Source organism: Onychostoma macrolepis, chromosome 13, assembly GCF_012432095.1.
Source record: "Onychostoma macrolepis isolate SWU-2019 chromosome 13, ASM1243209v1, whole genome shotgun sequence".
NCBI lineage: Eukaryota > Metazoa > Chordata > Actinopteri > Cypriniformes > Cyprinidae > Onychostoma > Onychostoma macrolepis.
The window spans coordinates 21,382,886-21,408,833 of NC_081167.1; the positions used below are offsets into that span (position 1 = coordinate 21,382,886).

General features: G+C 40.5%; 2 protein-coding genes across 5 annotated transcripts in view; one reads left to right on the top strand and one right to left on the bottom strand.

The window, feature by feature from the left end:
• The window catches only part of macrod2 (mono-ADP ribosylhydrolase 2), a 544,600-nt gene that overhangs the window by 79,285 nt on the left and 439,367 nt on the right, over positions 1-25,948 (top strand). The gene's annotated exons all lie outside the window — the stretch shown is intronic.
• Positions 14,679-25,884, bottom strand: flrt3 (fibronectin leucine rich transmembrane 3). The gene is made up of 3 exons (XM_058795047.1): positions 25,191-25,884; positions 18,772-19,497; positions 14,679-17,612 (listed from the first exon to the last, which is right to left on the bottom strand). Exon 3 carries the CDS (start codon positions 17,582-17,584, stop codon positions 15,635-15,637), a length of 1,950 nt encoding a protein of 649 aa, XP_058651030.1. The 5' UTR covers positions 17,585-17,612; positions 18,772-19,497; positions 25,191-25,884; the 3' UTR covers positions 14,679-15,634.

Here is a 25,948-nt window from a genome sequence, read left to right on the forward strand (position 1 = left end):
TTAATGTTGCTTACCTTGGTGACCTTAATTTGTGAAACACTCAAAAAAATTAAATAAATATAAATAAAAAAAAATACTGAATAAATGGATGAATTGTGGTTTCTTATTTATTTATTTTCCATTTAAAGAAAATCTAGCTTTCACTCAAATTTTTATACCAATTTTTGATGGATAATTTTTTAATGATATTAGACACAAAAAGGGTATTTCCAGTTGTCTTCTCATTTGTGAAAGGGTGTTTGAATCGAGACTGTGGTTTTCAGCTGGGCACATTTAATGACTGGCAGTGAGTGCGTTATGAGGTCATGTTTTGATCCATTCCTCTAAAAGAAAAAAAAAAAAAATTGAAGTGTAGTCTTCCTCTCAGTAATGTACTTTTGAAACGAGTGCAATTAATGATTTTCCTAATGCATAAATATTCACGATCAAAGTATTGTGATAGAAGAAGCCAGAGCTTTATAACTTACGGCGGTACTTTTATCAACAAAGCCAGATCTGCTTTTAGAAATACTTTTCCATTGAATTATGTTTTAATCAATTCTATTAGCATCTCACAGGGCGTACCTTTTCTTTCAAGGGCTTTAATAATGACTGCACCGGCAAACATTAAGCTATTGACTTATGTCCTCTGGAAGCCTTTGGAATGGGCTTTTAATGGGAAATATCTGCTCCGAGGGTGTATCGGGCCTAAATCATCATTGCAGTTTGAAGTAAAGCTCTTTGTTCAGTAGTAATTGTATGAGTTTCCGAGGGCCTCCCCAGCCATAAATTAGTGATGACGGTGTTTGCAGAAACGGATTTCAGATGGATGTTGCAGTAACTGATCTCACAGCTTTTCGGCGGGGTGGGGCTGGGGGGGACGGACACGGCTAGGAGATGCTTGCACTCCTTCAGCGCTTTTGCTGCTCTCTGGCAGCCTAATGGATCACAAAGCCCTTGAATATGGCACTGTGCGAACCTCCCCAGGAGGCCTTTTGATGGAAAACATCCTTGCGAGGCTACAGTTGGCGCCTGGGCATCAGGAGCCTCTCAGACGCCACCGATTTACAGCCGCCTCTTAACAAAACCTTTTAATGGAGTTACAGAGTGTGTTAGTGAAGGTGTTGGGTCTGATGTTTGGGCATTAACTGATTAGGAGAAGATTTATGAGGTTTTGAGTAAGTTGAAGGGTCTTGTGTTATTCTTTATGCTGATTTTCACTTTTTAACATTGTTTACTGTAAATACTGAATATTAATGACCAAATATGGTTCCAGGTTCAAGCGAAATAAACTTTCTGAAATGAAATTAGCGCATTTGCCTCATCTTTTCAGATAGTTCCCAAGACTCGGTCTCGCAGTCCCACTGCAGGCTCTTTCTTTCAACAACTCTAACGTGCTTTAAACACATCAGGCACCTTGTCATCTCTCCCATCTGCGCACTTTGTTATTTCCTGCCCTCTGTTGCTGTTGTTGGCTCCAGTGTCTGTTCCCAACTCGCTACATCTGTTGTCATTCTCTCACCCCTAGCAAAGTGTGACCTCACACTCCTGTTTGTGTGGAACGATGTGTTTTTAAAGAGGCCTCACGCTCCCATTGGCTGTCTCTGTCAGGTAACGCCCCACAGCGTTGGGTTGTTGGAAGCCACTCTTTCCCGGAGAGGCTCTCCGTAGAGGCCTGTAAATGTCGGACAGTCAAGGTTGAGTATCTTCTAGGATTGAGATGGTTCTAGCCTGCCAACGGCAGTCGAATTGAGAATTTATGTCCATTTTTTTTTTTCATGCTTATTTTTAACAGATGACTCATTTTGATGGTTTTCATTAGTGTCTGTGTAGTCTGTTCAGCTCCCTCAACGTACGTTATCTTGTTCAAAACAAGCTAATGGGCACATTCTAATGAAACGCATCTGTTCAATTCGCTTCCTCACTGTTTGATCAATGCTAAAGCTGTTAATTAAAGTGATGGGAAAGCTTGGACGTCTTGCAAACTCTGCTGCTGATTTTGTCGCGATCGATATCCGTGGCATTGACGAACGGATCGAGTGTCTTGTCAATCTGGCCATTCACACTGTGTACAACAATTGTGTGCGCCACTTCCAGCTGAATTTCTTTTTTACTCAAGGCCGCACGCACACGGATTGGAGGTCAGCGTCAGTCAGCTTCAAAGGAGAAAAGAGTGAGACGTAGCCTTTTCTCATCTGGAGTCCTTCACTAGAGTTCACCTTCAGCCTGTTTAGTATGCCAAAGACATATAGGTGAATGCGGAGCTGGTCGGCTCCTGTTTTCTCCCCAGCTTGTACACTCTGCATCATGAAACCAGCTGTAGCTGTAAAACATGAATGGACGAGGTGCTTAAGGTTTCATTTAATCATTGGGAGGACCGTTTCTTTGCATTTATTTCAATTTGAGCCTACTTAACATTCAAATTAAACCTTTGTAAAATTAAAACTCACACAGACCTGCACAGAAAAAGGCATTTTATCGCTGATAATTCAGGGCTTCAGATGAAGACAAAGTTGTCATTAGCTCCTAAAATTAACATTTAAGTGCTGAATTACTTTTTTAAATGACATATTAGAGAATTGATTGACAAAGGTGGTTGTTTCAGTTCATAGAGCATAGCCTTATGTATTAAGTAAAAAAAATGTCATATTAAATATGTAAAAATATATGTATTAATACACACATGCTAATTAAAATAGACCAATGTAAAATATTTTAGTTTTTTTTAAATACCATAAGATAGACAAAGATAAAATGAAATTAACCTTATTATTATTATTATTATTATTATTATTATTATTATTATTATTATTATTATTATTATTAGTTTTATTACAAATTATAGAATCACATGATTTGGTCACACATATCACATTCGGTGATTTATATTATTCTTCAGTTTGTTATTTTTATTATGTTATATTATGTAGAAATACACATACAGTAATGTGTAAAAAAAAACTTTTTTCTTTTCTTTTTAAATTGAACTTTTTTGTTAATTAAAAAAAAAAAAAAAACAATTGTAAGAACAAGGGACACAGTTTTTCAGAACGAAAACTTTCGACTACATTTGGTGACTAGATTTTAAACCATTGTGCATTTTATTTTTAGTCTGGAGCCCTGCAATTCGTATTCAATCTGTCAAACACGCGGTCCTCAAAGCTAGCCAAATGAGAAATATTTGAATACATTATTATTTAACCTGATTGATACGTTACTCTCTGCTCTTTCAGCTGTCCTTTTGTTTGACAGTGGAGAAATGCATGCATGAGCTGCCCTCATGAATCCAAAAACATGCCTCGGCTCCCACACCTTTGTGCGGCTGCTGGACCCTGTTGGACACTCTGGCATTCCACCCTCATCTGCGTTCCCCCGCCTCCTCTCACCTGCCATCGTCCTCTCTGTCATCGAAGGGATAATTAAACCGATCCCCAACTAGGGTCCCGAGGCCCTGCAGGACGGACCGTGTGCCAAAGCACGATGCCTGCTGACCTAGGAGACTTATTTCCCCACCTCCGGCCCCGATGATAGATGGATGAATCCGCCTTGAATGGAACTGCGTATTTGCTCTTTTTGTGCGTTATCTAATAATGGATTGGCCATGCATATATGTGAGGAATTACTTATGCTTGGCTAAGTGAATTAGCCCAAAACCATGGCCATCTGGCTTATGAAAATGAGCGAGGAGGGAGGGAGAAGTGCAGGAGTTAGAAACTAGATTTACATGATCAATTTGCATAGCGCTTTCTTTTCGTTTGGCACCAATGTCCACAACAAAAAGTTACTGACTACCCACACATAATCGTGCATAATTTCCCTCTCTTTTTTTTTTTTTTAAAAGGGACCCCTGTTTGCTGAGGTCCCAGTGGAGGTCTTGGCCTCCTTACAATAGCTAAACGAATTTGGTGCCTGACGCTCTCTCGCCTTTTTGGCGTAATTTGATTAGTGACCTGGTAAGCATGAATGTGACGGACCTCTTCATACAGGTTCATAGGGCTTTGGTGGGACGGCCCGTGTCACGTTAGACACCACCCACCGCCCCCTCAGTCCCCCACTGTTGTCGTGTCGCCACACATAGGAAAGGCATGATTAATGACCGAACTCCTGGAGACATTGTCAGCCACTGGTGACGAGGACAAAATAGACACCCCGTCACGTTAACCTCTCGCTCCAGAAGCGGTTGGCTGGGTGGAGGGACACAAAGCATTGTGTCGAGGAGCCTCACAGGAAACCAAGGTTTAGGGATGGCGCTCGTAGACAGGAAACATATAAAATCGGTTTATTATAGATGGAAGATGTTTCCTTACAGGAACAAGGAAGGGCAGAGACACGGGGCGAGAGCTTTGTCTTTTTGTGGTGGGGAAAAAAATGTAAATGATCTATTGTTAGACTGACACTAGATTTGTAACCCCGCTCATCTCTCCTTTAGGCAGTTCAGGCAAACATTTATAGAACCTTACTCAAGTTCTGGATCACCTCATTGATCAAACGTGTGCCTTCAAAACCTGTTCCACACAAATCACGGCCGTTTCCATTTTCAACTGACGTTTCAGAGCTTCATCTTGTGAGCAGATATTTAATGTTTCATTACAACACTGCCGCCATTAATACAAAGCCAGTTTTCCTTCCTGCTAATAATAGTACGGCTTATTAATTGAAAATGAAGAACGGGCCTGCCAGGCAACCCGGCAGAGTTTTCCAAAACTGAGGAGAGCAGAACTTCATCTTAGTTTGTGTTTAAATGAAACGTCTGCATACTAGAGCAGGGAAATAATTAGCAAGGAAAAAAAAATCTGGGCGAAATATTAAAATTTCATTCTAAGCTCCAGACAGGATTTGTATTGTTGTCATGTTCTCACTCGTTGAGAAAAGAGGGAGGGAGAAAAAAATGCTAATGTGAGCATAACGGATAAGAATTTATTTTTTTCCTCAAGAAAATTTGAGTGGTGCTTGCCTGTGCAAATCTTGCTGTCGTGATGCTAGGGTTTTGCGGGTGCTTGCCAGGGCATTGCTGTGTGGTTGCGAAGGCATTTTTATGCCATTGCTAGGGTGTTCTGGGTGTTGCTTACTAATTTAAATAAGGCTCTGTTCTTTCTTTCAGTGTAAGCCTAAGGTTTTTTCATATGTTTTGTCTTCCTCTCCTTAAGACATAACTTCTTTTCCATAGTCATAGTTCCCATAAAGGTCTTGGGCATGCATATATCTGTATGTGTATGTATGATAAATATATGTGACAGTATAATGACTGAAGGCTGTCTTAGCTCCCAGTGTCTCTAGAGAGAAATATCCTCCTAAAGGAAGAAGATTTTCTCTTGAGCAGGATGAGAGAGAGTTGTAGACTGAACGCTGTGCCACTTCCTGTCGTTCCATAATCCTGTTCTTATCAGCACAGCTGTCAGCCCCTAAATGAAGTCAGGCTCCTGAACTCATTTACAACTGTGACACTCAAAACCTTCACTAGTTCCTCTCACTACCCATGTCACACACTGACAAGATTTTTTCATGTTTCATATGAATACACCAGTGTTTTCAGCTTTCTTTTTTGTATGGTTATTCCATTTGATTAAAACAAAACTCTTTTGTGTATTTTTGAAAACTTGAGAGAGATTCTTTTGACTTGAATAATTAATTCTTTATTTTTCTTTGGAGCCATATTTTTTGCTATATTTTGTATTTGTTTGTAATGGGTAATATTGGATAGTTAACTGAATGTGATCATTTTCCCCATTTTCACGTTTTAGACTACTTTTGTCATCATCTAATGCTCACATGATTTTAATTAATGCTATATATTGTAAACACTGTAATAATCTTTAGCAAACTATGTGCACTTTTCATACTGTAGATTGTAATGTTCACTTGGTCATTTTTTTTCTTTTTAGTTTAGAGTTTAGTCAAGCAAAATCGGTGTTGTTTATCAAATTGTGAAAACTATCATTGTATCAGCCTGAACTTTAATAATGGTGTATTCCTAATGTTGTCTATTTATTGTGTTTTTGACACCTGCTCTTTTTAGCTCATCACATTTGTGCAGGAAGCACTAGAATACACCCTCCCTCATGTGAATTGCCTGTGGTGCATCTCTATTATTCACAGGCCTGGATGATACTTGAAATATAATTGTAACGGTGCAAGTTGGCAGTGGAAATATTCATGTCTAGAATCTGAGGCCTATGTCTTATTACATCATCAGAATTTTGACCTCATTTTTAATTCATCCAGAATCTCAGCAGGTCCAGCCTTTTATCTCAGCACCCCTTCAGCTCGTAGAGTCCAAGAACTTTTCTTCATGTGAGAGTGAGTGTGGGGGGGTTAATGCCATAGACGGAAATGGCCTTGTGGTCATTAATATGTCTCTTTTTAGAGATTACCGGTCCTTTTTTGTATTAAATCACTAATCATTTTGCTTTTATCATGATTGGTATCTTTACGGCTCAATGGCTAGTGTACGTTTCATTTTATTCCTTCTGCGATCTGTTCTTGGTCTTCACCGGGGGTCAGAGAAAGTATTTGACTGTCGACATCAAAGAGTCAAATTGCACGCCACCGGCTTTGTCCATGGCCAAATGATCCCAAAGAGATTTGTAATGGAGTTCTTTTTTTTGCCAGCGAGCGGCGCCTCGTTTCCTGTCATCTCCTCATGTTCATTTAACAGTGGCCTTCTGAGCGAGTGTGTGTGCGCGTGTGTTAAAGAATGCATGGATGGACCATGAGAATGGCGCGGTAAACAGTCATCTGTCACTTTAAGCCGTCTGTGTGTCCATTTAGGGACTGTCCTGACTCTGGAGGCTTGTCATCTGGGATAGGCAGTCATACGAAGGTCTTAAGCAGCTGAGAGACGTGGATTAGACCGGCTTATTTCTTAGACTCTTCTAGTGGATCATTGGATTGCAGTAGCTTTGCTATATTTTTTTGAGAAATTGAAAATGTAATTTCTACAGTGTTACTTCACAAACATGCAGATTAACCTTGTTCTTGTAATATTTAAGAATTGCTTGGTGAGAAATAATTGTTTTGTTGTTTGTATGCATCTCAAATAATATAGTGCTTCCATGGTATACTTATGAACTGATTTGATCATTTTACATGTTCTTTCTGTCTAGGACAGTTCCTAAATGAACACATGATGTCCAGTCTCAAGACAAAATGGAGTTTATATTTCATATTTCAGTCAGTGGTGGGTGATCTTTTTCTGTTAAGCCTGACTGTTGACTATGAGTGCATTTTTTGTACATGACCTTTCGGGGTACGTGAACTTTGGTAACTTATTTATTTAATAGTAAAACAGTCTAGGCTAAATTAAAAATAAATGTTGATGCAAACAACCTTAAAATCGATCACTTTTTCTTGTCGGTGCCAATAGCCTCGTGGTTAGTGTGCCGACATATAGCGCAACTGTGCTCACGGCGACCCGAGTTCGATTCCCGTCTCGAGGTCCTTTGCCGATCCTGCCCCCTCTCTCCACCCAATGCTTTCCTGTGTGCTCTGTCCTATCTTTAGCAAATTGTGCTCTGTCTACTACTGTCCTATCTAATAAAGGCATAAAAAGCCCAAAAATATAACTTTAAAAAAAAAAATAAATCAATCACTTTTCCAAATATTTGGTGCCACAAACTCTGTAAACTTTGGCAAATCAGCAACTGAATGTTCTCCTGTGTGGACATTAGACCTGTCAACTCATCCAGGCTGTACTGCTCAATAATAAATGCCCAGAACAATAGTTACAATTTACATCCAATTCAAGCTCAGTGTATTGTTAGCAAGTACAGTAATTATAATCTAAAGATAATTCACTCCCAAAAGTGAAATATTTTGATAAATTAAATTATTCACAGTAATTTAATGTTCTTATGATAAATAATTTTCATGTGTAAAAAAAGGACACAAACATTCACATAATATATAATTTAAAAAAAAAATCACAAGCTGCCTCAGCGCCTATAATTAAATAATCTTGTCTACCTAAGTTATTTGAGTTTTATTGACGTGCTGTAAATCTTCACATTGACCTTTAGCAAACTCAGACTCAGAGCTAATTCAGCACACAGCTCCCAACTCTCCTCACTTAGTGCACGGGCAGTGATACAGAGACCTTGAGGTGGTGTTGTGACACCGCCGATGTTCAGATGAATGGTGACAGCCAGTATTTAGAGCCTGCTGACACCACTGATTGTCCAGGACGCAGTGGAGGCAGCCAGATCTCCTTCCAGATCGTCCCGAAGAGAGACGCAGAGGCCGCAGGGAAAGAGGCCTGTGTTGTAGTTAAGTGTAAGTGCATTGATGCCGACTGAAGTGTTGTGTAAAAGAAGGGCCTGTAGGGAAGTGGTATTAGTCTCACGGTTCCTGCAGAAGGTCATACCGTCATAGGCCCTTTAGAATCCACATGGCACTTTATCCTCTGGCTTTACCTGTTTTTTGTTTCTAAAAGCACTCAGAGTTTTCATTTATGTGATGTTTTTTTCAGGACAAGAAATGCAGCAATAAGGTCTCTTTGCAAGTGTCCGGTTTCGTGATGACCAATGCTTTTCCTGCTCTATAATGGTGGAGGATGTTCTTAATGCTCTCAGTCATTCCACTTAAGAAGTTCTTGAATAAGAACTCAGGTACTCCATGCATCTTTTAAGTGGAGAACGGTGGCGTTCCCTTCTTGTTTAATGCCCTAAATGAGATATGACACAGGCAAGCCCACATGGAATATATGCACCCAAAAAGCAGATACTTCAAAAATCCAAATGGAAATCATTTAAAATGGTGCGTTAAATAAATAAGTAACATTATAAGGTAAATTCATTGCTGTTTAATTAATGCATTAGGTATCATGAACTAACAATAAACATATATTTTTACAGGTTTTATTAATCTGTGTTAGTCAATTTATTTATATACTATTTCTCATTGTTTATTCTTGTTTGACTATAATGCTAATAATATTTTCATAATATCATGTACTATTAACTGTTTTTTAAAAACAACTTGGAATATTAAAAATGTTTTATTAATTTGTACAAATTACAATAAACCTAAACTAATAATGTTGTAAGAGAATTGTTTATTGTAAGTTCATACCTAATGCATTAGCAAATCAAACCTTACGAAAAGTGTTATTAATAAATTAAATGCTTTGCCTTGTTTTCCAATGCTCTATTTAATGCGTTTTAATGTGATTTAAATACATTCTGCAGAACTTTTAAGATAAAATTTTCTGGTACTGTCTGGATCTGGACATGACCAAAAGCAACTGAATAGAAATACCTTTTCAACAACTTATTAGTTTTACACACAGAAGTTTTGTGGTACAGTTTTGACAGTGTGCAAGGTGACCAGAGTTCAATTCCTGACTTCATTTTCTTAATAAACCAAGCGACACTGCATCTGAACTTGATAGACATAACTGTTGCTGGAATGATCACCAGAGAACTGCCAAGACTCACAATTTCTGAAAGGTGCATGCTTTTAACATCACATCACCTGAAATTGAGTGTGAACTTCTAACAATAGAGGCTTAAATCAGCTTTAAGAAGGTAACTTCTCTCGCTCTTTTAATGCTGAATAATGACTGTTACCTTTCTGATATCATCGGCACTTGAGTATTGAGACCCAGTGGCTTTATTTGACCTTTAGCAGGTCTTCTATCCGCCAGTTTTCTTGAAATCTAAAGAGAGCTCCTATTGATTGGTCCTTTTCAGATAATCTCCCACTGGCAGTTGCCAGGCTCTCTGAAGGTGTTTCGTGTTCATCAGGCAGTAGAATTTAAGTGATTGCTCTGTTGCAATTTTGGTGGAACAAAAATTCTTTCCTATTTCCATACCAATAACACATTGACATTTAAACTGAGCCTTATTGGTGTCGAAATAATCTGATTGCATTTCCCTCTTTCGGTCATATCAGTAGGCTACATCAAATCAGCATACATAACACCAATGCACCAGTTGGCATTACAGCATGTCTTCACCATCTGTCAGTTGCGTATATCTGGCGGGTCGCCTTACCGGCATGCAGATACGCCGTTGACATTTAAACCTTGGCCCTCACGCAAAACGGGAATACTAACCAGATCGAAGCTGGGCTAGACACGGTCCTCGGAGCCCCACCGTCACGGAGGGCTAAAGGACGATTGTACCGCACAGGACCTTTCCAGGGGAATGCAATGATTATTCCCGGCAAGAGCAGACGTTCTGGACAAATACCCCCGTGGGTCGATGCAGCGGCGGAGAACGGGCCGCACGAATCTGCTAAAGGGCACATGAAGATATATCACCTTTTAAAAGATCATTTAAGCTAGTTAATGGATGACGGGAATTAATGTCTCTCATCTAGTAAAGTCAATTAAATGGACGTTCTCAAAACATATGATGCTCTACATCAAATTATCATAGCCAGCACTCGCCTGCAGGAATCGGTCGTTGTCGCTTGTTATTGCATTAACAGATGCTGGCTGGAGGTAGGAATCCACTTCACTGCAGTTGTAAGTCATTTTCCCTGTTCAATAATTCAACCCGCTCCACCGGCAAAGTGTCGCTCGCTGTTGCCACCTTAATAGACGAGCCTTTGTTAACTTGTATTAATGTCAGATGATTTTAAGGGGAGATAGATGTATGCACGCTGTGTGCTGTCGAGCAAAAAATTGGATTCATTTAGTTGATGGGAGATTGTAGTTGTTGCAGCCTCAGAGTTTCAGGTCGTTGGTCATAATGAGGAGAAATACTAAGTCTTGTGTTTGAGAACTTTAGAGTCGGGGAGGAAAATGGGTAGAGAGAGATTGAGAGGTACATTGAGGACGAGAAAAGAAATATAGGCCCCATTTCGACTTTATATTAAGTTCCATCTCAGGTGGTCTTGTCAAAAATGGTCATCCAAGACAAATAGCTTTTTGTATCTGGTAGTAACATGTCTTAAAGCATCACTTGTGTCGATTTGTGGCCGTGTTTCTACTAAGGATAGCTCTGAAGGTCTTCAAATTTGAGAAGCGTAACAGGGCTGGATGTCAATTTCTTGACTTTTTTTTTTTTTTTTAATTGATTCTGATTCGCAAGCTGTTGATTTAATTTGATTTCAGATTGAGATTTGATTCAGTTTAAATTAAGTTTGTTTACTTTGGTTCATTTCAATTAAAATGTCCATTTACGTCTCTCTACTAATGCTCTTTTGAAACTTTGTTTTAAAATGTTTCAAAATAAATAAATAAATAAAAAAAAGGATCATGAATATTGAATATTCAAATTAAGACTTTTTTTTTTTTTTTAATAATTGGATAAACTAAAAAAAAAGCCCCAGCCCTAAAGCAAAAGTATTTCTGCATTTTAGTATCATTCTTTGTCACATTTTATTTATTTGTGGTTTCCTTTATTTTTTGGCCACTGTCTTCTCTCTGGTTCTTCAAACATTTGCTTTGACTCCTTGTATTTTTTTCACCACATGGCCGTGGTGACAGCAGAGCACATGTGGCCGTGGCTCCAAGCCTAGACCGCAGCTGTCTCTTCAAGACGTGCTTAAGTTATGTTGTGGTTTTGGCATCTCCAATGCAAGCTTACAGGAAAGAGAATGTATCCATTTTTTTTAAAACTCTTGTGTTCTTTGGTTTGCATTACGCATGACCGAAGGGAGGAAAAGTGTATGAACAAATGTAAACACTTAAAGGTCATAGTGGTCTATGATGATTAATAGGTGCTCTTCAAACCTCAAGCACACACAAACGGAAGTACAAGCAAATGCGCGCACAGTCCTGCACGTTCTGAAAACATACTTTAGTCTGTATCATCTGTGTTGATGGGATACATACACATGCTTTGGCCAGAGTCCAGGCATGTGGGAGGACACACTGGCTGCCCTAGGCCTGACGTTTTGACCTCAATTTCTTTTTGTTTCTAAAAGGCATACAATGAGGGGTCTAAGCTTTGATGTGCAAGATGTCTTGGACTGAATGCAAGGTGCAGAAGAAGAACAGAAAGCAAATGGCTCATTAGGAGGCTTTTTTGCTATTTTATTTTGGAAAATTTAGCGCTGAGCTGTGGGAAAAGGTTTTGCAGTGAACGCGAGGCCAGGCAGAATGGGAGCAAACACATCACACACTTGGGAATAGATATGCTAGGAGTTGATGACTACATCTTCCTGCAAGGTGAAACAAAATGAGATCAGAATAAGACAGTGCTTTTAAAGTCAGCTCCCTTATGGCTCTTTTGGTAAATTAAACTCTAAAAATAATTGAATGACATGTGGCTTCTGCATTTGCCAGTAATTGCCTGTCTTGTCAAAAGCAACTCTCATTACCTTATTTTAGTTGCTCTTATAAACGTTTTATGATCCAAAAAACAGAGTAGCTGCATTATTTTTCACGCTATTCATTGTTTTAAAGAGCTAGGAGTCTGTCATTGTTTGTGAAAACAATACCTGACCTGATCTCTACGGTTCCTTTGCTTAGAAAAAGGAGGTCAAAAGTCCAAAAAAGATGAAAAATGTTTATCAGTTGCTTTCCAATGCGGTCAAAAGTTGAAAAGATGAAAAATGTTCACCAGTTGTTGAAAAAGGGGGTCAAAGGTCTACAAAAATGAAAAATGTGTAACATTCTCTTAAAAAAGGGTCAGGTGTCTAAAAAGATGAAAAATGTCTACTAATTGCTTAAAAAGGGGGTCAAACATCCAGATTGTCCACTCATTTTTCAACTTTTTAGGCTTGTGACCCTTGTTTCACCTGCTTTATCTGACCCCTGATCAGTCATGGCTTTATTTGACCACAGCAAATGAGATGACCATTCAACGTCCAATTTCTTATTGAGTATTTAGGCTGATATTTTCAAGCTCCTCCTCATTATGTCCATAGTTTAAGGTATTTTGAAGAAGTTTTATCCTTGTGTCTAAACTGAAGTGCCCTATTCGAGGTAGAATTTCAAGTGTGCACCAGCTTCATGGACATCAGACCTGATCAATGGTTTTCCCAGGGCGAATGAGGTCATCTGTAAGCCCCAACAATGTGCTGACAAAGACCACAGAGGTGAGGTCATTGTGTTAAAAGGGTCACCACAGGTCACCCCCAGTAGCGCCCTCCCCCAATACTTAAGGTTAGTGTTCTGAATAGGTCATTCTAACCGGAGAATACAAATTGCTGTGTGCATTCGTGTCCAACTGATTTGCTTTCACCATACAGCACACGATATTAATATTTCAAGCCGCTTTGCTCGTAGTTCAAGCTGAAAAAAATTCTGATGGTGTTAGGAAACTGGAGATTGATTTACTGCATGCAGAACGTCCATAAAGGGAACGTGCACCCTGAAACACTCACGCACACCTGTGCGCTTTGATAATTAAAACTGCTGTGATCTCATCTCATCTCCAGAATGAATGATTTGTAAGTTACAACAGCTGGTGTGAGTATTGAATTAATGTTCAGAAGAGTATTACAAAGGGAATATAAGTTAAAGATGGAGAAACATTTTTTTGAGGATTTAAGGGAGAGAGAAGAAATAATGAATAATTCTGTGATTCTCCATTAGACATACTGTAATACAATTACAGTATAGACATACAGTAATTAATTACATTTTAAATGTCTTTTTTAAATACCAAACACGGTTTACTTTCATATGTCTGCATTTTACATTCTTTTCAGAGGTAAAATCAATACTACAAATGCACCTTTTATCAGTAAAATATGAAATATAAAGGCTAATTTAAAAATTAAGAAAAAGTCTTCAGATTTGAAAGGAAGTGAGTGAAACTTAGCAAGGCCATCACTCAGCATTTAAAACTCGCTAATACCGCCAGTCAGGAAACCACATAAATAAATGACATGGCAAGTTGTGGAACATCAACAGCATTCACATATGTGAACCCTTGCTGAACCGTATGCTCACAGAGGGTGTTTACTTTAATTTCTAGCTGATGTGGTATATTTAGTACATGGGACTGTTGAAGTATACTTAAGGTTTGGATCAGACTTGCTGTTTTTAGAGGCTCCTCTGATCTGTAATTAAATCTCAGGGCGTGTGCATCTATGTGTATGCATCTGTGCGCATTCGCACACTCGTGGCCCACATATATGTCGTGTAGACGCATAGCCATGTGTTCATGCAAGCCACCTGTGTGATCCCTACTGTGATTTGGGCTGTGCCATCAACCTAATGCTATATAGTCATTATAAATGTACATCTCCCCCTGTGGCCGTGAGGCACATCAAAATCCAGCACAGCTTCTCTCCAACGGCCTCATTTAGCTTCTATGCCGTACTCGCTGATATTTCCCACTTGGGCCAATCAGATAAGTCATACATGGCTTAACCACACAAAAGAGCACTTGGAACCCCAAGCGAATGCGGCACTAGGAAGAAGCCTCTGTATGCTTTAGATGAACACTTTTGAGAACCAGAATGGTATATGTAAAGCTTAGAGGGATTAAAAATAAATAGAAATCATACTATTGGGGAAAAGGAGACCATCAAGTTGGGGTTTTATCCACTTTTATTTTGCAATATGACCAGTATCCTATCATATTCAAGTGTGTATGAAAAAAGTTAAGTCACTGATTTATTTATTTTTTTGAAAAAGCTAAATACAATAAGCATTGGATCAAGGCACATACAAGACTGGCCAAAGGGCATTCAATGCACTTTGGTCTTCAGTTGTAAAGAACAATTTAACTGTGGCAACTTAAAAGTGGCTTGAATTAGAAAACAAAAAAATACAAATAAGAATTATATGAACAAAAAAATAGTTGACACTTTTTATATTCCAAATAGAAAAGAGCCCAAATGTGTTTCTTGCCATATTTTTTTCTGCCCACAATATTACCTTTTGGAGGGCAACGTTTACATGACGTGGTTAACTGTACTGAGGGATATGGTAAATGCTGTTTTCCTTTGCTGAACGAGCGACATTGAGTTCTGTGTTGTGTTTTTGCCCATCCACTTGGATTTGACTGCAATGTAACCTTTCATTTGATCTGTGTGCTTCATTTACAAAGGATTTAGGATTCTGTGCTGTGTTGCTGCCTCCTCCAGGGTAGAGAGGAAGTAATAGATATCTGCTTCCTAAATGTTGCAATGATGTAAAACCTGGCAACGTTCTGGAACGGGCAAACCAGGATTCCTAAAGAAACCCAGAGGTTTCTGTGACACCAGAGTAAGTCTGTGCCTGCCATCCTTAGAATTAACAAAACACTTGTGTCTTTATTTCCTTTGATCACTCACCTATGCCCTATATTCTCACAGCCTTGTTTTTTGTTGTATTTTATTTTTTCCACTGACAGCAACGTAGCGATAATTTTGACCTGTGCTTATACTACATGGTTTTCTAAAATCTGATTGTTCAACACAGCAATGAAAACCCACTTTCACAGTTGACAAGTCATCATATCTCAGTAGAGCACAAAGTTTTTTTTTTTTTTTTTAATTGGTCTAAAACCATAAGTAAAGGAAGTACAGTACAAATGACTACAAATATCTAAAATATAGAATTGCAGTTTGTGGCAGCATACACCGACAGCTCAGTGATGGCCTGCAATCGGAACCTTTTTTCCTTTTAATAAATCGTCCTTAAATATAAATTATATGGCAAATGTACATAACGATGCTTTCTCAGTCTTTTCAATCCAGTGTTTTTCAAAAGACCAAGCAGTCTCCGAGTCACTCATTTGCAATAAAACGTCTTTGTAATCCGCGCACGCTATCATGAATGAGAGTAGTCTGAATCTGGTATTCCACTGTCTCTGTAGCTTCTGTTGTTGATACTGTTTTCGCTGTGCGGACTCTTGTAAAGACTTAAGCCATTAGGAGGAAAAATTGTGTGTATCACAAACTCCTCCTTTGAAACGGGCATGTGATTTATGGGAATCATTTGAAAAGAGGTCTCTCTAATCTCCAAGATGGAGTTGTCCTTCTTTGTTCCAGCTTCGGCGTAATCGTCCTTTCGCCTGCGCCCTTTGTTGTACGTGCAGTTCCTGGAAAATAAGGAACCGTTCCTGTGGACGTACCAGCACACCAGGGCCAACATGATGATAGCCAGAAGGGCCACCGCCCCTCCGATGATAGCAGCTAAAGGCAGATTGGAATTTTTGTAAGGCTCTTTCTCCTGCTCTCTGTTCAAGGTTGTGGTGGGATTGTACGGTTTCAGGGAACCAGTTTCTGTCTCTATGCAAACAGGTGTCTCGTCAGACAGGTAAATGTTACTCGTCTCCATGGGAACCATGCATATCCGATAAGAGGATTCGGGCTCCAGAGCTGTGAGCAGGTACTCTGTTCTCTCCCCTTGGACGATGGTCTCGGTTATAGATCCGAAAGCAGGACTGTGGCCCAGCTTTAGCCAGCTGAGCCTCAAGGCCGTCATGGGCTGGGATACTCTCCAGGATATGTGCACCGTCTCTGCGCTACTGGATTTGACACTTATCGTGATGATCTTTCGACTGGACGGCGTCGTGCTACGATAGTTTCTTCCCAGCTCTGGACCCTTTACCACAGGTCTTTTAGTCACATATGAGGGCCACTGGGGTCGAGAGGGTGGCAAAGTGTTTGAGACGGTGCTGGTCTCATATGTGGTTGGGATCTCGGTGTCTGAGCAGCCAAACAGCTCTGTGGATAGGTCTTTGATGGCCATCCCTTTGACCTTATCGGGACCTTGGCACATGAAGCCACGCACGTTGACCTTAGATGGAATACTGCGCAGCCAGTCACGTACCCACTTCATCCTGCAGTTGCAGTACCAGGGATTGTTGCGCAGGAGCAGCTGGGTAAGGTTATCCAGGTCCTCAAATACCCCCATGGGCAGACTGCTCAAGTTGTTGCCTGACAGATCCAAACGGTACAGCTGTCGCAGAAAAGCAAAGGCACCTGCTGGCACGTGATTGATGTGGTTGTCTTGAAGATTTAGCTTCTCCAGGCTTGCACCCGGCAGGTTGGCGGGAGGGGAAGTCAGCGAGTTCCGTACCAATGAGAGCTCGGTCAGGTTGACTAAATTCACCAAGGCCATCTCCCCAATGCCCCTGTTGTTCAGGAGGTTGCCATCCAGAACCAGTCGCTTCAGGTTTATAAGATCCTGCAGGGATGCCTCGGAAATGGACGAGATGCGGTTGTCGTCAAAGCGAAGCTCCTCGATAGTCATTGGCAGGCCGGAAGGTATGGTGCTGAGGTGGTTACGGGACAGGAAGAGCAGCCTCAAATGGTTGCTGTCCCGGAACGCACCCTCTTCGATGCTGACGGCTGACACGGAATTGTCATCTAGGTGTAATTCCTCAATGAAGGGAATCTGTGCCAGGGACGCGTGGGTGATAGTCCGGATATTGTTCTCCTGCAAATGAAGTTCCTTGACATTCAGCGGTAAGTTGGTGGGGAACTCGTCCAGATTGTTGCAGTACAGGTAGATCTTTTCGACATTGTTTAGCCGTCGTAGATCCGTAGGGATCCCTGCACTTTTGATGCGGTTGTTCTGGAGAAAAAGTACTGTAGCATCCACTGGGATGCCCGAAGGGATGGAAGTCAAATCCCGGTCATTGCAGTATATGAAAGTCCCATCGCACCGGCACTGCGAGGGACATGAGGCTGAGGTCACCAACGGATTGGCCAGGCCAAGCAGAAGCCCGGCTCTGATGAAGAAGACGAAGAAGGACTTGTAATTGCTTGCCATCGCTAATGTCCTCCTTGCGGTCGTTGCCCTTGGAGGAAAAAAGAAGGGAAAAAGTCAAATTTATGCAGTCTGAAGAAAAGGCAGTGTCCTGCTCTAATTGCTGTTTTATGTACGGTGCCTGCAGCGCCTCTTTCATTGTAAATGATTCAATTTAAGACAAAGAATACAATATTTCTGCTGCTGAATTAATGAAAAGAGGTTATTAACATTTCCAATGACATGAACAAATGAAAAAACTATGGTAGCGAAACATGCCTGGGGTGTTTATCTTGATTGAAATCATTTTTATATCAAAACAATACAAAGTAGTGAAAAAAGGAAAAAGGGATTAGAGGAGAGAAAAAAATAAGAGAAAAAGGGAGGACTGAGAGGTTCAGAAGCAAGTCTAATTGAAGTGGAAGGATATTCCCAATCAGCCGTGGATGTAGATAACAAATCCTTAAACCCACTAGCTTTCCTTGAATGAGATGCCTGTGTGTGAGAGGTTTTATCTTTTGCTGTGTGTAATGTAATCGCAGGCTCTTGTTGTTTTACACATTTCTGCTGTTAGCCAGTGCATTTCAAGGCTGCTTTTCATTGCTGTAACTGGTGGCAGAACACAGTCAGGCCTTTTTGACCGAATATTGTAAAACTGACTTTTTGCCCTGTCTTTGAGCATGATTTTAGGGTATCATAATTTACAAAAGGTTGGAAGCTTGCAACTTGAAAGCAAATGAGAACCGTTCTGAATTATGCCTGCCAAAACTGTATGACTTACAAACCTACCCTTTACATTTGTTGCAACATGGCAGTTGATATGTATTATTGCTATATATATTCTATATATTTATAGACTAATTTTTCTAAGGTTTCTATGTGCACAATGTACTATTGCTTAGATATAATGTCATAATATATACATTTATATATCTATATATTTATATAATAGTTACATATATAAAATGTATTTCATATATAATAATTCAGTTTTTTTTTTCTTTTATATTATTTTTGATTATATAATAGATAATTTTATACTTTACTTCCATAGGCTATTGAAGCCTATGTAAGACATTCTTTAATGATCTATTTATTTTAATTTCACATTTTTTCTCGTTACTTCTATCTATGCATATATATATATATATATATAATTTGACAAAAAATGGCACTTAACCACAGCAAGATCTTTGTCATATTTGTCATACCTGATTTAGAAATGCCAGTTAATCCTCTGCTGCCACCCAAAATCCAATGAGGCTTTAAGCTCTCCTTTCTATTCTTTCAGGAGATGTTTGTCCGTCTTGTCAAAGTGGTCTCTTTGGTTATATCCTGACCAGGCTGGTATTTGTTGAACTGATCCTTGTTTGTACTGCTGACCTCCTGTCTTGTATTGCAGCGTCCACAGTTCATGCAATCAAAGGCTTTGCCATGGTAGATAAACCTATAAAGCAAGCAGCTCCGCTTCCAGACCGACCTCAGGCAGCCTTCTCCTGTGCAGGCATGCAATTTCAGTGAATTTAATCACAAAAAATTACTAAAACAAAAAGAAAGGAAATAAAAAAAAAAGAGAAGAATCCTTTAATTTTAAGTTGCGATTCCTAATCAAACCCTTTTGTACGTATCAGAGAGTCCTCTTTGAGAAATGTATTGCTCCCGTCTCTCTCGAAGCAGACTGGTCATGGCGTAAAGACCACAGTCCGTCTGCAGTACGGTGGGCTCAAATCCAGGGCGGTTCGGTTCTGAAGTCAGGCTCCAAATTCAGCCCCGAATCCTGTAGTCTCACTCCTGGCAGGAGCATGAATAAAGTATCCAGCCTCGTGGCTCGAAAGCAGAATCTCCTGTGCTGCTGTAGCACTCCGCCTCTCTGGCTCTCGTTTCACGAACCTGTGCCCGATGTGCAGACGCCCACTCCTTCTCACATGCTGAACTTCCTGGCATGGATAGAAAGAAAAGAAAAAGAAGTCAATAGAAGCAAATTCTTATATTGCTGACAGCATATGACATCTGAGTACGTCATGACGCCAGGAAAGGTACGTGGGCTTGTTGAGAATGAGTTATTGACTGTGCATAATATGCTGTTAGGCAGCGTTTATTTAATTCTGAGATAGTGCCAAGGCTGAGATTGAGTCAGACAGCGATGCAGCCAGCTGCAATTGGCCACTGTCCTTCAAACAGAGCACTTTCACATCGCCATCGACAATACATTGACGTAAACCGACAGCTTTTTAGCTTCTCATTTCAAGGTTCGCACCCAACATAAAAAGTACACCACAATGGATTGGATTTTTATGGTTTGTTACGGCCTGTAGATTGCTCCACTGCATTTGAGACTTATCAGATGGAAGGAAGGGAAAAATAAGAATTTGAAAGTCCCTTAAGCTTATTGGGTTTCTGTTTATCAGGGGATTTCTTTGCCTCTGGGTAAATGACCACAGAGAAAAGCTCCTGGGCTGCAGTCCTTTGATAGTGGACACTGTTTGTGAAACCTGGATTAGTGGAGATGTTGTGTGGATTTTTATAAAAACCTTTCTTTTTCCTCGCCTTAAGCCTGTGCTGCCAGGATAACCGCGTTCGCTATTCTGTCTGCCACTAACCCTAACATCCCCCCTCTAGTGTTCTCTATGGTGATGACTGAAAAGAATTCCTTTGCATAAGAAAAGCAACCACGGTTTGGGCCCTGCGACAATGGCCGAAGACCGTTCCCTCCCGCCTGGTGACGTTCTCCACTGAGCTGTGCTTTCAAAGACGCCCTGGAAGCAGAAGGTGAAGGTAAAAATAAGAGTCATAGTGAAGCATATTGCTGCTGAGGTGTCAGGCAGCCACCAAAGGTCCCTCGGGCTGCCCCAACAGCGCCTGAACACAACGCCCTCGCACTGCTCAAAAATGTACATGTGAGATGAACGCGCTTTATCTCTTGCAGACTCATGAATACCCAAATGGGATCCTCATGCAAGTCACCTCTGGTGGCCCCAAGGAGACGTCCGTGCTGCACCTTCCATACTCTAATTTCCCACGGTACATCTTTCCTGTTACATAGACTGACAATATGTATTTCTACAACTGACAGCCATCACCACAGTTTGTGCCCTTGCCTGAAACCCTTCTGCTGACCTGCGGATGGTAACCTTGCTGTAGAACATGCTGGAGTATGTCAGGCAACTTTGAAACCGTTGTATGGAGTGACAAGGAGAGATTTGGGAATTGAAGGCCCTGTAACTTGATTACAGGTCTCGCCAGTGCAGTCTAATAATACACCCCATCCTTCTGTTGAGACTAAGTGCTCCATGTGCATGCTTTTGTATTAGTAGATTACCAAGAGCTCGGAAACAGCAGCTGTGACACAACTTTAAGGACAGGTGATTGTTGACGGTGAGATTTTAGTATGCTGACACTGACTAAGTTGCTTCCTTTTTTTTGTCGAATCCTGAAACATTTTGAAAGATTTGCCTTATGATTGCCAGATAAATTGAAGAGGAAAATAAGTACTTGCAGGAATGGTGAATGGTTGGTTAGCAATCGGCGTGCAATTTTCCAACTGTTCAGAGGAAATGTTGTATTGATTTGGAGAATTATGTGTGTAAAGTATCTTGCCATTTTTCCAGAAGTCTGACAAATAACAGACTGCGAAATTATGTGGAGATGGAATTGCTTTTGCTTTATGTACTATACTCAATGTAAATCACTTCCTGGCACAGGAGCGGGCAAAAGCAAGTTGGCGAAACGCAAGCCCCTTTCATTTTTTTCTGCCAAGATACTTAACTGAAAGTATCAGGGTTCACTCACAGGTGGCTGTGCATTTCATGATATTTCAGCTGAGATCTTACTCAGGAGACCTTGATAAAAGCACAGGTGTCTTGGGAAATATATGTGGGCCAGTATTATGTGATGGCCGGAAAGGTCAAACAGAAAAGAAGGGAGGGCATCTACTCATACGCTTCACCTAAAGCTTGTCGTGCCAGCTGTCTCAATGGGTCATGCAAACCTTGATCTGGCTGGATGATTGGCTGCATTATCCTTTCTTTCTTCCCTTGGCTCCTCAGATTTCACTGAAGTGGCAGTGGCCCATTATTCATTACAAGTTAAGCATAAGGGCCCTGGCCTTCGTTCTTCTGCTTTACTGAACTCCTTTCACTTAGAATTATTAGCTTTTTCACATTTTGTTAAATCTTCAAGCCCCCTACCCCACCCACTGCTCATAGCCAGAGTGAAAAGGCCACTGAATGTGACGGGCACCTCTCACTATCGTTCTAATAGGCCGTATTTCCCGTTAGGAGATCGTTCTAATGGCCGGGCCTGCTTCTGCTCCATTGCTCTGCTCAAAGTGATGTTCAATCGAGCATCCTGGTTAAAACGGCCACAGCCACAACTACCTTTTGCTCGTTTAGTGTCTTGAGTTCAGAACATTAGAGTTGGGTCTGAGAAATGGGTTAAAAAGGCATTTAAGGGGGAAAACATCATATTCTAATGCGATTATGCAACATAGAAGTGCAGAGAAAATATTTTAGTTTTTTTAAATCTTAATATATTTGAAAATTGGAATATTAAATGCAAACAAATATTTTGCTTTTCTATAATGACAATGCTTTTATCTGAGTTTTCTGCATTTTTAGAAAAATTAGGCTAATGCTTCAGATGGCAAACGTTACACTGTTCTGAGATGTTTTCTATTAGTTCCCAAAAATGCTGTCACATCTGATCAGTGCCCAAGCATGAACGAAGACATTTAGGATGAAATTAAATTTGCGTCTTCATTGGTAGGTCCTGGGCTATGATTATGAAAAACAGCTTTCTTGTTTTCAATAGATAATAGATTCTGAACCCCAGGCGGGATTTGAACTAAATGCGCCTCTTTGTCATGTATCTTATGTCCATGAAGCCAAATCAAGCCTCTCTGAGCCTAGTGGGCCGCGAGATGAAACATTTCTGCCTACATATTTGGAAACGAGAAGAAGGGTTTGGGCACGGATTTAACGTTAATTTAAGAGCAGGCTATTATGCTAGCGGCTCCCCTCTGGGTTCGGTTTTGGGGCAGATGATCCGCAGGTTTGTCCCTGGCTGGCGTGGAGGCAGTGAGAGTGGATTCTAGGGGAGACAGGGGGTCTTTTTCTTTTGTGCTGCACTGAAAAGATAGTGGGTCTGTGGCAGCTGCACTGTTTTCCCCACTTGGGGGTGGTAGGTGCTTCTGTATAAGGCCTGTGCTTGTCAGATACACACACACAGACACTTGGAGGCTGAACCGGTGCTTTAATTACCACATATGTACCCCCTGCTAGGGTACAGGGGGCAGCAGTTGCCGGACAAGGGCAAAAAGGCTTGGGTTGATTTACTGCACTGTATTTCTCAGTTTCCACTCCAAAGGGGGGTAAATTGCATCTATAATAAAGGTAAAATTTGCAGCCCTTTTTTCTCTTTGCACTTCCTTTGTTAATTAAGACGGTATATTTAAAATACAATTTTCAGGAAGTGAACTTCTAGGCTTGTTTTTTTGAAGTTAACGTTTTGAAGAACGGCCTCACATTGGTCAGAGGTTGGCTGCCGACATGAGTGGTGGATTCTATGAGAACGATTTGTTTTTGTCCTCAGCACAAAAGGGTGACAGACTTTTTTCTGAAGGCCTGAAAGACATGACCATTTCATGTTGACTCTGAGTGAATGCCACGGACCACTGGGTTTAGCCTCCGGCATTCGTGGCTTGAAACAAAGAGTGCTGTCCGCCTGGCTGCCAATAAACATACACTGGATGCTTAGATATTTGTATTAAAATATAGAAAGTTGGTTCGTTTGCATTCCTGTGTATTACTATCTAAAGGGAGACTGGTATTTATGTCCTTTTAAAGCACAGAGGAGTGGTATTTGTAAATTGCTGATACAAATTGTTTATGCAAGCGAAAAAGACTGCCACAGAGTGCTTTGACACATCCAACAAAGAACAATGGGTTAGTTAATTTTATCACCCTCCTTACAAAGTCAAAACAGACCATTTGTGGTTCTCGGCTATTATCATGCTAAGAAACTACGCTATCCGAATACGCAGTCTTTTAGTGCATTTGCACATATGAAGCTCAAAGCTAGGGAAACAAGGTGTACTTGGTACATTAGGGATTCAGAAAAGAGGTCTTGTTCACTTGAATCTCTTGCATAGCTGTCTAATGTGAATCCTCTTTTATAGTAGTCTTATAAACTGATTTAATCAGCTCTGACTGAAGGCTTTGGCTCTTATCATTATCTTACAGTCCCTCACTCTTTATCTGCACAAAACTATTATTTCAATCTTGACATTTTCTGCCTACCAGATATGAAAGCTTATCTTTCAGATAACTTGGAAGGCTACTTAAAAGAAGGGAAATTCGTTTGATGGGAAAATCCTGAAGCAGCTGACAGCCTCAGATCTCTTTACTGCGCCATACACTCACTTCTCTCACGGAAAACACAGTGCGCACATTTATTGCGCGCCAGTCTCGTAGTCTTTTGAGTGTTCGTTAGTATTCCATATTAGAACGCGACCCTCATAATCAACGAAGCTGTATGCGCTGCGAGCGGTTTCGATAATGGGAGAGTTCTAGTTTTGTCGCGTCGCGCGCAATGTACATGGAGTGTCACGCGCCGCATCCTCGATTCTCCCCATTCTTTATTCCAATCACTCTTCCATCACACTTCTAGAGGGCAGGTTGGGCATTATTAATAGATATTTCCTCATTTGGAATCGACGTCTGCTCGCTTCGTTTGCGTTAAAGCCTCTCAAACTAGAACAGCTTCAAGACGCGGCGCGTTAAGTTTATGCGTTCCTGTTGATTACACACAGTAAAAATACAAGCTGCATTGCGTTTTTTTTTTCTAAACCAGGACTCGATATCAGGCTAACTGATATAGAATGCTGATGGTGATAATAAATGCAAGTTGAGCGTCCTTAGTGCGTTTATTCGCGCGCAGCGGCATGGAGACTTAAAGGGATAGTCCACCCGAAATAAAAATTCAAATTTGGTCGTATTCTCATCTCCAAGTTGTTACAAACCTACATGACTTGACTTAAAATCCTTTGTAAAACTAGATGTTTGGCAGATTGACAGCCTCAGTCACCATTCACATTCATTATATGGGGGAAAAAGATGCATTGAAAGTAAATGGTTACTGAGGCTGTAAACCCTTAACATTCTCCCTTGCATATCATTTTGTGTTCCAGGAGAGAAAGTCACAGAGGTTTGAAACAACATAAAGGTTATTAAATTATCCCATCATTTTCTTTTTAAAATTATTTTGGACATGCATGCTGAATGCTAAATGAAGGGCTATCTACTGCTAAATTTCTTGACTACTGTACTTGTGAGTTCAAATTGCTATTACTCACCCCCTCAAATCCCTAAGGTTCTGCCTATATTCGCTATAAAACGCCTTTTCCCTTTGCAAATAATTTTCAATGGATCTGAAAGTTTAGAAGCAAAGTCTACTGCGTGAAGCTTTGTCAGTGTCTGGGATGTAAGGGATAGATGCAAATTTGCTATATGCATGTTTTGAAGGTATTTGATCATCTCAGAGTGCTGAAATGCATAAGGGAAAGGGTTAAAAACAGCCCAAAAATAAGGGGAAACTCAAAAAACAAACAAACAAAAAAAAACAATAGACTTACCTGCCCAAGCAATAATTCAAAAAGGCAAATCAAAAAGAATATCCTCAAAGCATAAAGTCAGTCCGTAGGATAAATCCAATACGATGGAAGATGATTTCAATCCCCAAAAAGAGCCCAGTGTCAGAAAGGCTCAGTTGCAGCAATGGTGCGAATAGCAGGGTGTGTTTTTATTTCCACACACACTTGTTCACATACACACACACACTCCTTTGGCTCAGAAGAGACAAGATAGAGAAGTCGGCAGAGCTGGTCAGCTGCCTGGAGCTCACTACAAGTGTGAGGTTGCATCTGCCTCCAGCTCTGCTTCAACACAGCACTGATGTCATCTGTGGGGCGGAGCTTGTGGCTTCCTCCCCTTTCTCGCCCTCGCTCGCTCTCTCTCTCTCTTTCTCTCTCTCTCTCCCACTTTCATCATGCCATATTTACTGTGAACGCTAGGGGGAGCAAGAGAAAGAAGGATGAGTATTGAGCAGCCTCGAATAGGCAGCTTGAGTGGGCACTTCATGTGTTTGTGTTGAAGGCCACCAGAAGCATTATTTATATTATATGAGCATTATGTGTGTGCCTAAAAATTAAGTAATGGAATTTAGATGCTGAGAAAAGGCAGAGCAGTTTATCAGCACTGGAATGCGCTTATTTAAATCAGAACAGTGAGCTTTCTTTATTTTAGTGATGCGAGTATGTGTCTGTAAGAGAGAGAGCTGTTAATGGCATCTAAGTTTCACAGCACATTATGAATTTTTAAGCTCGGAAGTCAG

Coding starts and splice junctions, on each gene's coding strand:
- flrt3 (XM_058795047.1), bottom strand. CDS start 17,584: ATGGCAAGCAATTACAAGTCCTTCTTCGTCTTCTTCATCAGAGCCGGG.